Genomic DNA, 17,389 nt, shown 5'->3' on the forward strand with positions numbered 1-17,389 from the left:
ATTTTATACATGCGCTTACATATATGTGCAAAAATATTACAAAAATAAATATTTTAATATAAAAATACCTTCGCAAATTGAACATATCAGGGTTAGTTTCTATACTGATAAGCTATTCTAACTTTCATTATTACTCCTCAAAAGGAGCTTGTTTATTTATTTCTTTTTTCCCCCACCCTCCCTAAAAGGAGCTTGTTTATTAATCCCAGCTGAGGAGCAAGGAGCCACTGGCAGCCACAGATCTCACCGCTGCACAGGGTTTTTAGAACTTCAGCCATAAAAATGGGCAGAATTTTCCTTGATCATACTCGTGGTACCTGTCCATTTTCTTATGCAAACTGTGATACAATCCTGACCAACCGCTCAGAATTCATCTCCACTTGGTTCACAGGCGCCACTGGCAGAGCATTTCTTTTTAACAAGGTAGTGAACCTGCAGTACAATGAAGCTCTAGATTGGGTCATGCTCACTGGCCACCACATGGTTCAACATGTGAGCTGAAAAACTGCAGCAGCAAACTGGGATGGATCTATGAGTTTGCCACCGAAGACAGCCAGTGTTACAAGGAAGGCCATGTGATCCTGGAACGTGCTCTAGTTCGAGAGATTGAGGGCTCTAAGGAGCATGTACCATCTGATAATTTTTGTTTGTTTGTTTGTTTGTTTTTGAGACAGGGTCTCACTCTGTCAGGCTGGGGTGCAGTGGTGCAATCATAGCTCACTACAGCCTCGAACTCCTGGGCTCAGGCAATCCTCCCACCTCAACCTCCTCAGCAGCTGGGACTACAGGTGTGCACCACCACACCTGGCTAATTTTTGTATTTTTTAGTAGAGACGGGGTTTCACCATGTTGGCCAGGCTGATCTTGAACTCCTGACCTCAAGTGATCCACCCACCTCAGCCTCTGAAAGGGCTGGGATTACAGACTATCTGATAACTCTTGAAGAAAAAGAGATAAATCCATCTTTTCCCAGGTCTCCTTCGCTGCAAACAAAAATCTACTTACATATATCGTCACCTTAGCATCACAGTCAGATTCATGAATGGCGTAACAAGAGGTTGTGAGAATCTAAGATGGAACCTTTTTTTTCAAGTTTTGTATTTTCCATCCAATAGCAGTGTGTACAGAGAATATTATGCAGATGCTGTTAATTTTTTCCCCTATGTTTACACCTTGAGGCAGAAGAGTCTATCTGCAGCTACATGGTAGGCTATGTAAGAAAAAAATTGGGGCTATTAGAGTGGACAAGTGTGCTTTATGTAAATTTTGAAAGGAAAATATGTCAGAAGTATAGTTTTTAAACTCACTTGGGCTCGTTTTAAACTTTTTTTTAAAACCCCGTTATTCACTTGATTTGCTAGCATCAGAGAAGAGATCCAATCAGTGCCCAGCGCTAAAGACTCAGTGTTAAATTAACATGGCTTGTGCTGGCCAATGTGCCATTTTCTTCTTGGAAATGAACCATAGCGCTAGAGCCCATTCTTCCTTGTCAGTCTTGACACAAAGATGTCACAATTTCTAATTATTTGTCACTACATAATCGGTGTTGATTGGAAACTTTTTCTGAAATGGGGCAGAACTGCTGTCTTTTTCCATTAACTTAAGCATAGTAATATAAATAAAGTAATAATTGGGAAAAAAAATAAAAAAGGAGCTTGTTATTTAACAATGATGGTAAGTTCTGTGAGTGTAGAGACAGCCCCCATGTTCTTACAGCCCAAGTATTAATACTTTTCCTCTAGGGAAAGTATGTGCGTATACACTTGGATATCCTTAGACCCAGCAAAGTGCCTAGGACAGAGCTAGCATTCAATAAATGCTTTTGATAAAATGCATGCAAACTAAAAACAAAAACAAAAACAAAAACTTTATTCAAACTCAAGTTGCAACAGAGGAGATAAAGCATTTTGCCCAAGGCCATTAGGTCTGACTTTAAATTCAGATTTAAATTCTTAACAACCCTCCATCCAATGTCTACCAGACTCAGCACAGAAGCTGTCATGTTACTTTACTCTAACAAGGATATTTCTTACTTTTGACTTCTAAGTATTTGTCATCTTTAAAAATCACTAGTACATATTTACTTGTCTATGTCCTTGACTCAGTAGGTATGATCTGTCAAAGCCTGTTGCTTTCTTCTTCCTGACTCTGCTCCTTCTCTTCCATCTCTATGATTAAACTAGTACCCACTTTGTGAACTACTGCAGGTTTATCCTTAGTACCTCTTCCTCAGCAGCACCAGCTGATACTTAGTGATTGTCAAAGGAGATGGCTCTACTTCTTGCTGGGGTCACATCTTTCCTAGAATGATGAAATGAACTCTTTCTTGCTGAACAAACCAAGATTAAAAATTTAACCAACTAGTTTTATTTTTCCTCTTTTTAAATTTTTATTTTTTTAGAGGTGGGGGTCTCACTATGTTGCCCAGGCTGGTCTTGAACTCCTGGGCTCAAGTGATCCTCCCGCCTGTCTCCTAAAGTGCTGGGGTTACAGACGTGAGCCACCATGCCCAGCTAGTTTATTTTTCTTCACTTCCAGCTCCTAGTTTTATCGGCTTTGCTCCTCTCAAGTACATATATTCTTATATTTTATTAAAATTATTCTAGGCCAAGCGCGTTGGCTCACGCCTATAATCCCAGCACTTTGGGAAGCCAAGGAGGGTGGATGATGAGGTCAGGGGATTGAGACCATCCTGGCTAACACAGTGAAACCCCGTCTCTACTAAACATACAAAAAAACTAGCTAGGCATGGTGGCAGGTGCCTATAGTCCCAGCTACTCGGGAGGCTGAGGCAGGAGAACTGCTTGAACCCGGGAGGTGGAGCTTGCAGTGAGCTGAGATGGTGCCACTACACTCCAGCCTGGGCGACAGAACAAGACTCAGTTAAAAAAAAAAAAAAAAAAAAAAAAAAAAATATATATATATATATATATATATATATTCTGACTATGCTTTTTTCCAAGCATCTCATCATCTCAAATTCCCTTCCTTTTAATTAACTTCCTTTTTTCAAGTAGTTTTCTAAAGTATTTTTCCTCTCCCTCCATTTTTTGAGACAGGGTCTTGCTCTGTCACCCATGCTGGAGTGCAGCAGCACCATCTCGACTCACTACAACCTCCACCTACCAGGCTCAAGTGATCCTGCTACCTCAGCCTCCCGAGTAGCTGGGATTACAGGTGGGACTATGGGCTCGCACCATCATGTTCAGCTATTTTTCAAATGTTTTATATAGGGCCCCACTGTGTTAACGAGACTGGTCTTGAACTTCTGGGCTCAAGTGATCTTCCTGCCTCAGCCTCCCAAAAGTGAGCCATCACACCAGGCCTTTTTTCCTTCCTTTTTAGAGAATGTTCCCTTGACTAATGACAGGAGAAATCTTACCCAAAAAGTATCCCACCACAAATTCTTCTTTTACTGAAACTCAGCCTTTACTCCCAGAACTGTTATCTTTGACATATGTAACTATTTTGGTTGCTTTTGATTCAGTTGACTGTTTTATCTTACCCATAACTGAGGAGAAAAAATATCTATGTTATGAATAAATCCAGGCTTTTCTTTTCATAGAGCTAAAAGAGTTTTTTTGTTTGTTTTTTGAGACTGATTCTCGCTCTGTCGCCCAGGCTGGAGTGCAGTGGTGCGATCTCGGCTCACTGCAAGCCCACCTCCCGGGGTTCAAGCAATTCTCCCGCCTCAGCCTCCCGAGTAGCTGGGATTACAGGTGCCCGCCATCACACCCGGCTAATTTTTGTATTTTTAGTAGAGACAGGGTTTCACCATGTTGGCCAGGCTGCTCTTGAACTCCTGACATCAAGCCTCCCAAAGTGCTGGGATTACAGGTGTGAGCCACCACACCTGGCCCTCTTACTTGACTCTTAGCAGCATTCCACATGATTACAGGTGTTAGCCACCATGCCTGGCCCTCTTACTTGATCTCTTAGCAGCATTCCACATATGTGACCTTGCCTTCCTTTTTAAACAGTCTCTTCTCATGAATCCTATGATACTACCCTCTCCCAGTTTTCCTCCCACATTCCTGTCCATTTCTTCCCCTTCTCCTTGACCTGACCCCTATATGCTAGATTTCCTCAAACCTTGATCCTGGACCATCTTCTCTCACTGTACACTTTCTCCCAAGGCACATCTTATCTACTCCCAAGGATGTAAGTACCTTTTCAGCGCTGATGATTTCCCAGAGCTACTTTGCTTCTGGTAACTCATGGCATCAGCACAATTTTCTGGATCCTCAACCTCATCTCTGAATAATTCCTTCGCTTTCCTGCCTTACGGTTAAAGTTGGATCCTGGATCTCCCGTGAGGACAGTGACCCCAGAGTTTTCTCTACCATGCCCTTTGGGGTGGGGCCTCAAGGAAAACATACAGATGTCCTTGTTCCCCACTGGCATTCTAGGCCACTGTTCCTCCTCTGCTACCCGAATCACTCAGCTCTGAAGCTCATGGAATCAGATACCACCTGCTACCCATGCTCACTGCAGTTGATTTTAGCTCCTGGCCCACTGTCACTCTCTCCCACACTACTTTCACCATAATTCTTAATGATTTCAGTATCAGGGCCAGGTACAATAGCTCATGCCTATGATCCCAGCATTTTGGGAGGCCAAGACAGGAGGATTTCTTCAGCCCAGGAGTACGAGATCAGCCTGGGCAACACAGCAAAACCCTATCTCTACAAAATAAAAAAATTAGCCAGGCATGGTGATGCCCGCCTGTAATCTCAGCCACTTGGGAGGCTGAGATGGGAGGATCGATTGAGCCTAGGAGTTCAGGCTGCAGTAGGCCATGACTGTGCTATTTTACTCCAGCCTGGGTGACAGAGTGAAACTCTGACTCTAAAACAAACAAACAAAACAAACAAATGAATAAACAATATCCAATTATCCTAACACTCTACCTTCTCAGTTCCCCAAATTCCTTTCCTCTAGTGATTGCTCTCAACTGCATCTACTAGGTCATTCCCAACTGCACATAGATATATTATTATATTTTCTCTGTTCCTCCCTTGCTCTCTGGTTACCATGTGATTTCTCTGCTTCCCTTATAGCAATACACCTTGGAAGGGCTATTCTATACTCACAATTCCTCTCCTCCCTTTCCCTCTTGAACCCACTCCACTGAGGCTTTTGTACGACTACTGCAGCAATTCCTGACCAGGTCATCAATGACCTCCATGATCCAAAGGCCAATTTTCGTTTCTCATCTTGCCTGGCTTAAATGCAACACTGACAGTTTTTCACTCTCCTCCTCCTTGAAACATTTCCCTTAGCTTCTGGGATGCCATGTTCTTTGTTCAGCTCTCACTTCAGTTACTCCTTCTTGGGCTCCTTTGTTGGTTCGTCATTTTTCTAAATGTTGGTGTGCCCCAGGGTTCAGTCCCAGACTGCTCTACTCAAGTGGCTCTCAACTGGGGGCGATTCTTCCTCATTCACCAGGATATTAAGCAATATCTAGAGATATTTTTGGTTATTGTAACTGGGGTAGAAGTGGCGGTATAGATGTGCTATTGCTATGCAGAGGGTAGAAGGCAGGAATGCTGCTTAACACCCTATAGTGTACAGGACAGCCTTCCACAATGAAGACTTAGCTGACAATAATAGTGCAGAAGGTGAAAAATCCTAATTTATTCTCACTTTCTAGGTGATCTCATTTAGTAGAACAGCTTTAAGCACGATCTAATGCCAACAATTTCACAATCTGTATCTTTAGCCCAACTTCTCCACTCAACTCCTGACTACTGTCTCAACACTCACTTGGATATCTATCAGGCATCTCAGATTACACCTGTCCAAAACAGAACTCCTGGACTCACTGAACCTGAAGAAAACAAAAGTACCTGCTTCACCTATACGTTTTTCCATCGCAATTAATGACATCTCCCTAACTTCCAATTGCTCAAGCCAAAAATCTAGGGCTCACCTGTGACTCTTTTCTTTCTGTATACTCCCCATCCAATGCAACAGTAATTCTAACAAATTCACCTTGAAAACATATCCACAATCACAACATTTCTCACTGCCTCTGTCACTACCACTCTGATCTAAGCCACCATCATGTGTGAATTGTGGCACCAGCCTCCTAACTGGTCTCCCTGCACCCATCCTTTCCCCCACCACGCTCTATTCTCAAGACAGCAGTCAAAGCAATCCTTTAGAAGCCCAGATCTTAGATCACGTCATTCCTCCACTTTAACCTTCCACAGCTTCTTCTCATCTTACTCAGAGCAAAAGCCAAAGCTTAAAATAACCAACAAAGCCCTGATCTGGCCCTCAACTATCTTTCTTATTATTCTACCCTTTGTTCACTCAGCTGCAGACTCCTGGCTCCTTTCCACTCTTTGAACACAACAGGCTCCTGTTTCAGGGTTCTTTGCACTTTTTATTCCTTTTTCTTGGAAGGCTCCACCTGAAATACTCATTCCCCAAATATCCTTTCTTCTGCTCAAATGTCAGCTTACCCCTGGCTCTTGCCCAACCACCCTACATAAAACATTAACTCCCACAGGTATTCCTCTTCCCTCTTATGCTGTTCCCTTTTCCCTATTCCATTTATCAACTGACAAACTGTCAGAGGCATGTGAACCAGAACAACTCCATCTTGAATAGGAGTTGGGTAAAACAAGACTGAAACCTACTGGGATGCATTCCCAGACAGTTAAGGCATTCTAAGTCACAGGATGAGATAGGAGGTCAGCACAAAATACAGGTCATAAAGACCTTGCTGATAAAACAGGTTGCAATAAAGGAGCAAGCCAAAACCCACCAAAACCAAAATGGCGACAAGGGTGACCTCCAGTCATCCTCACTGCTACACTCCCATCAACGCCATGACAGTTTACAAATGCCATGGCAACATCAGGAAGTTACATCAGGAGTCTAAAAAGTGGGGGCATGAATAATCCACCCCTGTTTAGCATATCTTCAAGAAATAACCATAAAAATGGGCAACCAGCAGCCCTCGGGGCTACTCTGTCTATGGAGTAGCCATTCTTTTATTTACATTTTTTTTTGAGATGCAGTTTTGCTCTTGTTGCCCAGGCTGGAGTGCAATGGTGTGATCTCAGCTCACTGCACCCTCCACCTCCTGGGTTCAAGCTATTCTCCTGCCTCAGCCTCCCAAGTAGCTGGGATTACAGGCATGTGCCATCATGACCAGCTAATTTTGTATTTTTAGTAGAGACACGGTTTCACCATGTTGGTCAGGCTGGTCTCGAACTCCTGACCTCAGGTGATCCACCTGCCTCGGCCTCCTAAAGTACTGGGATTACAGGTGTGAGCCACCATGCCTGGCCTCCTTTACTTTCTTAATAAACTTGCTTTCACTTTGCACTGCGGACTTGCCCTGAATTCTTTCTTGTGCGAGATCCAAGAACCCTCCCTTGGGGTCTGGATCGGCACCCTTTTCCTGTAACAAAACTGCATGTACTTGGGGTTTTTTGGTTATTGTTGTTGTTGCCTATCTTCCTCCATAAGAGTAGGGACTTTGTTTTGTTTCCTGCTATATCCCTGTTCCCTAAAAACGGACTGAAATACATTAGGCAAGCAAATTTTCTTTCTTTCTTCCTGTTTTCTTAAAAGAGATGGGGTCTTACCCTTTTTCCCACCTGGAGTGCAGTGGCATGATCGGATCCTCCCACCTCAGCCTCCTGAGTAGTTAAGATGAAAGGCACACGCTACTCCACCTGGCTTATTTTAAAAAATCAGGCTGGACACGGTGGCTTACGCCTGTAATCCTAGCAAGTTGGGAGGCCGAGAACGGGGCACTGCTTGAGTCTGGCAGTTCAAGACCAGTCTGGACAACAAGGCAAAACCCCATCTCTACAAAAACAAATAGAAAAATTAGCTGGGCATGGTGGTGCATACTTGTAATTCCAGCTACTTGGGAGGCTGAGGTGGGAGGGTCACTTGAACCCAGGAGGCAGAGATTGCAGTAAGCCATAATTGCACCAATGCACTCCAGCCTGGACAATGGAGCCAGACTGTCTCTCAAAAAGAAAAAAAAAAAAAAAAGCAGAAAGAAAAAAAAAATTTTTTTGTAGAAATGGGGTCTTGAACTCCCGGCCTCAAGAGATCCTCCCACCTCAGCCCCCCAAAGTGCTGGGATTACAGGTGTGAGCCACTGTGCCCAGCCAAAATATTTAATTAAATGAAATTTGTATCTCTAACATAAAGTCACTCTTTTGAGCCTCAGACCTGTAAACTTCAGTGCCTACTTGACATTTCCAAAGGGCTGCTCCCCAGGTACTTCAAATTTACTATGTCCAATAGAATTATTCATATCTATCCAAAATCCATCTTCCATGTATCTCTGTAAATGGCAACCCCTTCCCACTCACATCTGGTTAGTCACATGAGACACCAGGGAGCTGTCCTTGTTCTCTCTTCTTTTACCATCCCTTACCCCATATTCAATCCACCACCAAGCCCTAGTGAATCTATCTTCCAAAGGTATCTTGAATCCATCTACTTTTCTATTTCTAGTCATTCCCACAATTGAGCCACCAGCAACCCTTACTTGGGCCATGATAAAAGCAAAATTTTTTTGTATTATACCCATCTAATCCAAATCCACTTTCCACAAAGTAGACTGAGATCTTCTAAAAATACATTAAAAAAAATTTAGATTCAGGGGTACATGTGCAGGTTTGTTACATGAGTATATTGTGTGTATATTCCTATATACATGAGGTTTGGGCTTCTAATGATCCTGCCGCCCAAGTTGTGAACACAGTATCCGATAGGTTTTCCAACCTTTGCTCCCCTCCCTCCCTCCTTTTGGAATCCCTAGTGTTAACTGTTCCCATCCAAAAATGCAATTTTGATGTTAGTAACTCTTTAAAAATCTTTCAATTATTACTCAATGTACTTAGGATAAAATCCAAAAATCCTTAAAAATGGCCTAAGGGTCCCTCATGGTCCGAGTCCTGCCTACCTCTCCAGCCTCAGTATCTCACATCACTTTCTGTTTTACCCACTGCACTTAAGCCACACAGATCTTTGGTCAGTTCCAAACCCGCCACATTCTTTCCACTTCATGACCTTTGCATATGGTGATCCTACTTGCTGGACTCCTCTCTGTCCACTCCCCATGCCTGGCTAACCTCGTGTCCTTTAGATCTCAGGGTAACTGTGAATTCCTTAAAGCCTTTCCCTGCCCCACTAATTATATTTGGTCCTCTTATTAGCCTCTCATAACCCCTATATTTTTCCTCTAGGGCAAGTTTTCCTCCAAAAAATTTCCCCATGAAAAGTGGGTCTACATCTATTCTGACATTGCTACAACGTCTTGCATGATGAAAATTGCAGTTTTGTTCATTTCGTCCTGGTACCTAGCACAATGCCTGACATATTGAAGCTCGAACGTATTTGTACAATGAAGGAAGCTGTAAAGCACTATAAAAACATAACGGGTTCATGTTTAAAACTGGTCTTATGGGCTTTATTCCCCTAAGCTACATTTCCTCTGCTTCTGGTGTTGCTTGGTGTATGTGTGTGTGTGTGGGGGGGGGGGGGGCGGGGGAGGGGGAGAGGTATCTCTTCTAGAACTCTGGGTCTCAGTTTTCCCGATTCTGATACGAACTGAAAAAACAATCTTTCTCTTTCCCTAAGTGTCAATTACCGCTTCTAGAATAGCACTTTGGGTACAGCGACGAAAATTTATACACCAAACCCTACCTTCCAGGGGAGATTGGCGAACCACAACACTTACCAATGAATGAACCTGTTTCTGGTCACGGAGAACAACTTGCCACTCTCCACATAGTAAAAGCCTCCCGCGCTTTCACTGTATTTTACGGCGCCAGCCACGGCATTTGCAGTCCCTGCAAAATGAACGTGGTCAGCCTGCCCACGCGTCTTCTGAGAAATGACAGGGACTAAGGGAGCTGACAAAGCAGAGAGTGACAGACTGACAACCCATACAAAGAAAAGAGGAAAACGTCGGACATCAAGGAATCTCTGATCCCGGGGCTAGAGGCATGTGGACTCAGGAGGATGAAACAGGGAGTCAGGGACCCTGGGACCCATGAGAGGAGCCCGAGGGGGCAGATGGGATCGCACCCTCCCTGGCCATTTCCGTACCAATGCTGCAGACTGTGAATTCCCGAAAGTGCCTCGGCCTTTCGCGCTCAGCTCCGCTTAGCTCCACGAAGCTCCGTTCCAGGGCTCCCGCCGCCGCCATCTTGCCGCCGTTGCCGCGACGCCCAACGGAACAAAGGCCGGGCCGCGCGGTCGCCGTCACTTCCGGGGGTGGGGCGGGCGGAGCTGCGGACAGGTGAAGCATCCCGGGAGCAGAAAGGCGGCTCCGGCCCTTCGTTGCGGGGCTTCCACCGGGAGAATGAGGGTGGGCAGCGAGGAATCCAGAAGAGAAGTGGGCAGGGGAGGCAGACTCTATCTGCGGGAACCTTCCAGTGGCCGGCTGGAACGCCTCCGGAGGGCGGTGCTCTTTTCTCAGCGGCCGCAGGGCAGGGGGCGGGGCCGGGTTTGTTTCTGTTTCTAAAACGCGGGGCTCAGTCGACCAGGAGGGGCGAGGTCCGGGGAGTCCCGGCCTTTCGGCGTCCTCTGCCGGATCCCGGGTTTATGGTCACCTCTCCCTCGGTTAGGGTGTCCGTCTGTAAATCTTTGGCGATCCTCCCTTCGCTCTTCAGTGGCGACACTTGGGATGGCGGGGTGAGGAAGGGGTAGTGAGGGAAAGGCCTTTGGTTTTGGTCTTTTTCCCCCCCAAGAGACTGTATTCGTGTATTCCTGTATAATGAAACGTAATGTGGTAAACCTTGGTGCTGCCACTTGCTGAGGTTACCTGAGTGCTACTCACTTGGATACGTGAAAGGAATTTGCCATTCCTTCCACCCGTGATCTTGCACTTGGCTTTAGATCAAGGGCCCATAGTGGGTGTTTAGAAGATATTGTGGGAGTAGATGTTCAAAATCGAGGAAAATGCTAATCTCCAGCGGGGAAGGTTTTGTTCCTTAGTGATAGCCAATAGAAGTTAAAGCACTTCTATTACCAGTGACCACAACCATTCCCTGTCATTCTCCGTTTCATTTATCTGGTTCCGACCATCATTTTCTATCTTTCCACTGCACTCCCTCTGGGACACCAACTTTGGCAGTGCAGTCCCCTCATTCTACCTGGAATCCATTGTTCTACAAAATCTTCACTGTCCCACACTTCTTTGGTGTTTCTTTCTTATCCTGAATACCATTAAATTACTTCATTGCCTAACTCTTCATCGGTAAAAACTACAACTTCGACTACATTCAAATCTGTAGCTGAACATGACTGGAGAAAACTATACACCCGGGTCGGGCGTGGTGGCTCACGCCTGTGATCCCAGCACTTTGGGAGGCCAAGGCGTGAGGATCACTTGAGGTCAGGAGTCCGAGACCAGCCTGGCCAACATGGTGAAACCCGGTCTCTACCAAAAATAGAAAAATTAGCCGGGCGCGGTGGCTCACGCCTGTAATCCCAGCGCTCTGGGAGGCAGAGGTGGGTGGATCACGAGGTAAGGAGTTTCAGACCAACCTGGCCAACATGGTGAAACCCTGTCTCTATTAAAGATACAAAAAATTAGCCGGGCATCGTGGTGCACGCCTGTAATCCCAGCTACTCGGGAGGCTGAGGCAGGAGAATCGCTTGAACCTGGGAGGCGGAGGTTGCAGCGAGCCAAGATCGCGCCACTGCACTCCAGCCTGGGTGACAAAGCGAGACTGTCTCAAAAAAAAAAAAAGAAAAAAAGAAAAAAAGAAAAATTAGCCGGGCATGATGGTGCGCTCATGTAATCCCGGCTACTTGGGAAGCTGAGGCAGGAGAATCGCTTGAACCCGGAAGGTGGAGGTTACAGCGAGCCAAGATCTCGCCGTTGCACTCCAGCCTGGGCAACAAGAGCGAAACTCCGTCTCAAAAAAAGAAAAGAAAGAAAACAGGAAACTATACACCCATACTGACATGCCTCCCTGTAACTCCATCAGGACCATGTACCTTGAGTGGGCCCATAATGCTGCCCAGCAAACACATTGTATTTGCCTTCTCCATTTACTGTTCTAAATGAATATTTCATAACTCCTATAACCTCCATTGCCTCCTTTGTCATCCTGACTGTCAGCTTGCTTCTTCATTTAGAAAATTAAAGCAATCAGAGGCTGAGATGGAAGGATGGCTTGAGGCCAGGAGTTCAAGACAAGCCTGGGCAACATACCCCCATCTCTAATAAAAATTTTAAAAAAATTAGCCAGGCATAGTGGTGTGCCTCTGTAGTCCCAGCTATAGGAGGTTTCTTGAGCCCAGGAGTTGGAGGATACAGTGAGCTACAATCCTGCCACTGTGCTCCAGCATGGCCAGAAAGACACCCATCTGGAAAGAAGGAAGGAGGAAGGGAGGACTTCCTCTACAATGACATCTCCCCACCTACCAGCATCTGTAACCACATATTTTGCCTTCCCTTCCTGTTACTATAAACTGTCTCTGAGCTTATGCAGAGACAACCTTTCTACTTCCTTAGAACACCTGCTCAAGGACATCATTCTAGCAATTCAATTATTTCCATTTTCAGTCTTTTTCCCTTTTTTCTTAGTACTGTATGTACTAAGCATACAAACATTCCCTCGACCTCCACTCTCTGCAGCTACTACTCCATATCTCTTCTCCTCTCACCCACAGCAAAACTCAAGAGTGTTTTAATTCCTTCTCTCTCATTCTCATATATATATATATATATATATATATATATATATATATATATATATATTTTTTATTGAGATGGAGTTTCGCTATTGTTGGCCAGGCTGGAGTGCAATGGCACAATCTCGGCTCACTGCAACCTCCGCCTCCTGGGTTCAAGAGATTCTCCTGCCTCAGCCTCCCAAGTAGCTGTGATTACAGGCGTGTGCTGCCCTGCCTGGGTAATGTTTTTTGTATTTTTAGTAGAGACAGGGTTTCACCATGTTGGTCAGGCTGGTCTCGAACTCCTTACCTCAAGTGATACACTTGCCTCGGCCTCCCAAAGTGCTGGGATTACAGGCGTGAGCCACTGTGTCTGGCCTCATTAAATCCATGTTTTTCAGGCTTTTGCTCCTACTGCCTTGCTGAAACTGCTTTTTTCCGGGTTATCAATGGCATCCACATTATCTGTCTAATACTAAACTGCTATTTCTTTTTTCTGAACACATAATCTTGCTCTGTTATCCAGGCTGGGGTGCAGTGATGTGATCCCAGCTCATTGCAGCCTCAAACTCCTGGGCTGAGGTGATCCTCCTGCCTCAGCCTCTCGAGTAGCTGGGGCCACAGGCTTGTGCCACCATGCCCTGCCAAATTTTTTATTTTTTGTAGAGACAAGGTCTTCCTATGTTGCCCAGGCTGGTCTCAAACTCCAGGCCTCAAGCGATCCTCCTACCTCTGCCTCCCAAAGTGCTGGGATTACAGGCGTGAGCCACAGCACCTGGCCTGAACTGTTATTTCTAAGCTTATTTGACTACTTGTAGAATTTGACCAATTGCTTGCTCCTTCCTCGTGGAAACACATTCTTCATGTGGCATCAAGGACGCCACTCTCTTGATTCTACCTATTTCACTAACCGTTCCTTTTCAGACTCCTTTCCTAGATGCTCCTCTTTTCCCCAACCTCTTGATGTTGGAGTGTCCAGAGTTCAGTTCTTGGTCCTTTCCATCTACAAACACTCCCCTGAGAATCTCACCCAGTCTTCTGGCTTTAAATACTGCATTGTTATATGCCGATCATCCCCAAATGTATACCTCCAGTCTAAGCTTCTCCCCCGAAGTCCAGGTTTATATATTCAACTGCCTATTTTGTATCTTAGATTTAACATGTCTGAAACTGAAGTCCTAACCTCTCTCCCCACACTTACTTTCCCCATCGCAGTTACCAGCACTGTTCCAGTTGCTTAGCCTCCTGAGTAGCTGGGATTACAGGTGCTTGCCACTACGCCTGGCTTATTTTTTTTGTATGTTTAGTAGAGATGAGGTTTCACAGTGTTAGCCAGGATGGTCTCAATCTCCTGACCTCATGATCTGCCTGCCTCGGCCTCCCAAAGTGCTGGGATTACAGGTGTGAGTCACCGCGCCTGGCCACACTTCAACTGTTATTATTTACAAATTCCTGGTTATCTAAGTTATAACTGCTCATGACACTGATGTGCCACAGTAGAGAGAACTATTCCGAAGACTGATTATTTCCACTTTCATATCTAGAGGTCAGACCTCTTTTGCTGAGTTCTCAGCCTTTTATATTCAGTTGCCTCCTTGATGCCCCTTGGATTTCCCATGGACATCTCAAATTCAACATATCCAAAATGTTACCCCTCTCTATATACTCTCACTATATACTCTCACATGTAGTCTATATCTGTGTGGACATCACCACTGTGGCCCAGTCTAGAAATCTAGTAATTACCCTGGACTTTTCTCTTTTAATCCCAACACCCAAATCTCATATATCCATATGGCAAAAGAAAGATGGCCACAAATTCTTTGACATTGTTCCCATCCAGAAGTGTAGCCTTCTTTGTCCCCTCCCCTTAAATCTGGAGGGTTCTGTAACTGCTATAAGGAATATAATACAGCAAAAGTGATGCTGTGCCAGCCTAGCTTAAGAGAGTCTACATCTCTCTTTGAAGACTGGCTATAGGGGAAGCAAGCTGCCATGTAAGAAATTTGGCTACGCCGGGGCCATCCTAGGCAGATTGCAGGGAGAGACCACACACAGAGACTCTAATTCTACTTGAAGTGAGAGATGCCTGGTAAGTCCCCAGGTCCCAGATATTTTGTAGAGCACAGATGAGTCATGACCACTGAGCCCTGTCCAAATTGCATATTAATGAGCTAAATACATGATTGCTATTTTTATTTTTATTAAATTAAATTAATTAATTAATTAATTTTGAGACAGAATCTCACTCTGTCACCCAGGCTGGAGTGCAGTGGCTCAATCTTGGCTCACTGCAACCTCCAGCTCCTGGGTTCAAGTAGAGGTGGGGTTTTACCATGTTGGTCAGGCTGGTCTCGAACTCCTGACCTCAAGTGATCCACCCGTCTCAGCCTCCCAAAGTGCTAGGATTACAGGCATGAGCCACCGCGCCCGGCCTCAACGTACATATTTAATGTAGTCATGTTTTTTCATTTTTTTCTCAGAAAAAAATGTTAAATTGATGAGGCATGTTTCAGTTTTATAGGAATCTAGGAATTACATTTTTTGACAGTGAACACTTTTTAGCTTTAGATCACTGTCTTATCTCCAACATCCATCAGAATTCCGGGAACTTCACGTTACCTAATAAATGTTTGAGGAATAATTAAATGAATGAATAAGTGCATATATGCATTTTTGGAAAACTCAAATACCCTTTGAACTATTAATGTTCTGGGGGATGGTTATAACATAAATTGAATCATATTGCCATCTAGTGGTTAGGTAGTGACTTCGTTTAGAAACAAAATGCAGAATGTTACCAATATTGTGCAGCAAGTTTTATTTAAATACTTTTTTTTTTTTTTCAGATGGAGTCTCGCTCTGTTGCTCACACTGGAGTGAAGTGGCGCGATCTCTGCTCACTGCAACCTCTACCTCCCAGGTTCAAGTGATTCTCCTGCCTCAGTCTCCTGAGTAGCTGGGATTCCAGGCACGCACCACCACACCTGGCTAATTTTTGTACTTTTAGTAGAGATGGGGTTTCACCATGTTGGTGAGGCTGGTCTTGAACATCCGACCTTGTGATCCGCCCGCCTCGGCCTCCCAAAGTGCTGGGATTCCCGAAGGCGTGAGCCACCGCGCCCGGACTTTTTCTTTCTTTTTTTTTTTTTGAGACGGAGTTTCGCTCTGTTGCCCGGGCTAGAGTGCAGTGGGGCATGATCTCAGCTGACTGCAATCTCTGCCTGCTGAGTTCAAGTGATTATCCTGCCTCAGCCTCCTGAGTACCTGGGATTACAGGTGCCCGACACCACGCCCAGCTAATTGTTGTATTTTTAGTAGAAACAGGGTTTCACCATCTTGGCCAGGCTGGTCTTGAACTCCTGACCTCATGATCCACCCACTTTGGCCTCCCAAAGTGCTGGGATTACAGGTGTGAGCCACTGCGCTCAGCTGAACAATACTGTTAATTGAACTTTAAGCAGATTTTCATAACCAACTTGATAGCTACTCCTTGAAAGAAGAATTTGGTGGTTTAAACAAGTGTGGGAAATGATGATAAATAAAGTTAAACATATTTCTTTCTTGAAGAACTTTTCAAAGACATTAATATAATAGCTTTGTGAAGTTCCAAGAAGGCCTTATGCATGATATTGCTTTCCAGACTCTTTGACATACAGAATACTCTTTTCAAGGAGCAACTCATTGGACCATTGTTCTTTGAGAATATATTTTGGAAAACATGGCTTTACTTTCATTTTGCCCATAGGTTAAAAATATCAGCTGGGCATGGTGGCTCACACCTACAATCCCAGCATTTTGGGAGGCTGAAGCAGGAGGATTGGTTGAGCCCAGGAGTTTGAGACCACCCTGGGCAACATAGTGAGACTCCATCTCTACAAAAAAAAAAAAAAAAAATTATCCAAGTATGGTAGTGTACACCTGTAGCTTCAGCTACTTGGGAGGCTGGGGCAGGAGGATCCCTTGAGCCCAGAAGTTCAAGGTTATAATGAGCTATGACTGTGCCGCTGCACTCCAGCCTGGGTGACAGAACGAGACTCTGTTTCTAAAAAAAAAAGCAGAATTGTGGAATAAATGAAGTATGTCAGTGACTTCTCAATTCCGTTTTCAGTATTCTTTCTACCCACTTAGGAAACCACCATGACTTTAGACTCCAGGGCCTTTGAGGGGCCCTGAAAGCCCAGGGCTCCCACCTAGACTTGACCCTCCTGTGCTTTGGACTTATCCTTGGGAACTATACACCTTGGATTGTTTTCACCTTTCAGGCAATATTTTCTATAAATTTCTCTTTTTTTACTTTTTTTTTTTTTTTTTTCTGAGACAGGGTGTCACTCTGTCGCCCAGGTTGGAGTGTAGTGGCCTGATCTCTGCTCACTGCAACCTCCGCCTCCCAGGTTCACGTGATTCTCCTGCCTCAGCCTCCCAAGTAGCTGGGACTACAGGCGTGCACCACCACGCCCAGCTAATTTTTATATTTTTAGTAGAGACGGGGTTTCACCATGTTGGCCAGGCTGGTCTCAAACTCCTGACCTCAGGTGATCCTCCCATCTCGGCCTCCCAACCTTTTAAAAATTTTTTTTTAAATTTTTTGAGACAGAGTCTTACTCTGTCACACAGGCTGGAGTATAAGGTGCAATCTTGGTTCATTGCAACCTCCACCTCCCAGGTTCAAGCAATTCTCATGCCTCATCCTCCTAGTAGCTGGGATTTCAGGCGT

The 17,389-nt window shown here is 44.8% G+C and overlaps 1 protein-coding gene and 1 pseudogene across 3 annotated transcripts in view; one reads left to right on the forward strand and one right to left on the reverse strand.

Moving 5' to 3' along the window:
• Positions 1-11,721, reverse strand: part of NUP160 (nucleoporin 160) — a 74,495-nt gene extending 62,774 nt beyond the window's left edge. For all 3 annotated transcript variants that reach the window (XR_010147212.1, XR_010147213.1, XM_001170076.7), the window contains exons 1-2: positions 10,093-11,721; positions 9,722-9,833 (exon numbers count right to left, since the gene is read on the reverse strand). Coding sequence is in view for 1 of the 3 variants with exons in the window: in XM_001170076.7 (XP_001170076.3) it covers positions 9,722-9,833; positions 10,093-10,294 (314 nt within the window). In the remaining 2 variants the exon portion in view is untranslated. The remainder of the gene's footprint in view (positions 1-9,721; positions 9,834-10,092) is intronic.
• LOC129136298 (protein yippee-like 5) lies at positions 246-9,365 on the forward strand (annotated as a pseudogene).
• Positions 11,722-17,389: the final 5,668 nt, after the last annotated feature.

This window comes from Pan troglodytes, chromosome 9, assembly GCF_028858775.2.
Source record: "Pan troglodytes isolate AG18354 chromosome 9, NHGRI_mPanTro3-v2.0_pri, whole genome shotgun sequence".
In the NCBI taxonomy this organism is placed as follows: Eukaryota; Metazoa; Chordata; class Mammalia; order Primates; family Hominidae; genus Pan; species Pan troglodytes.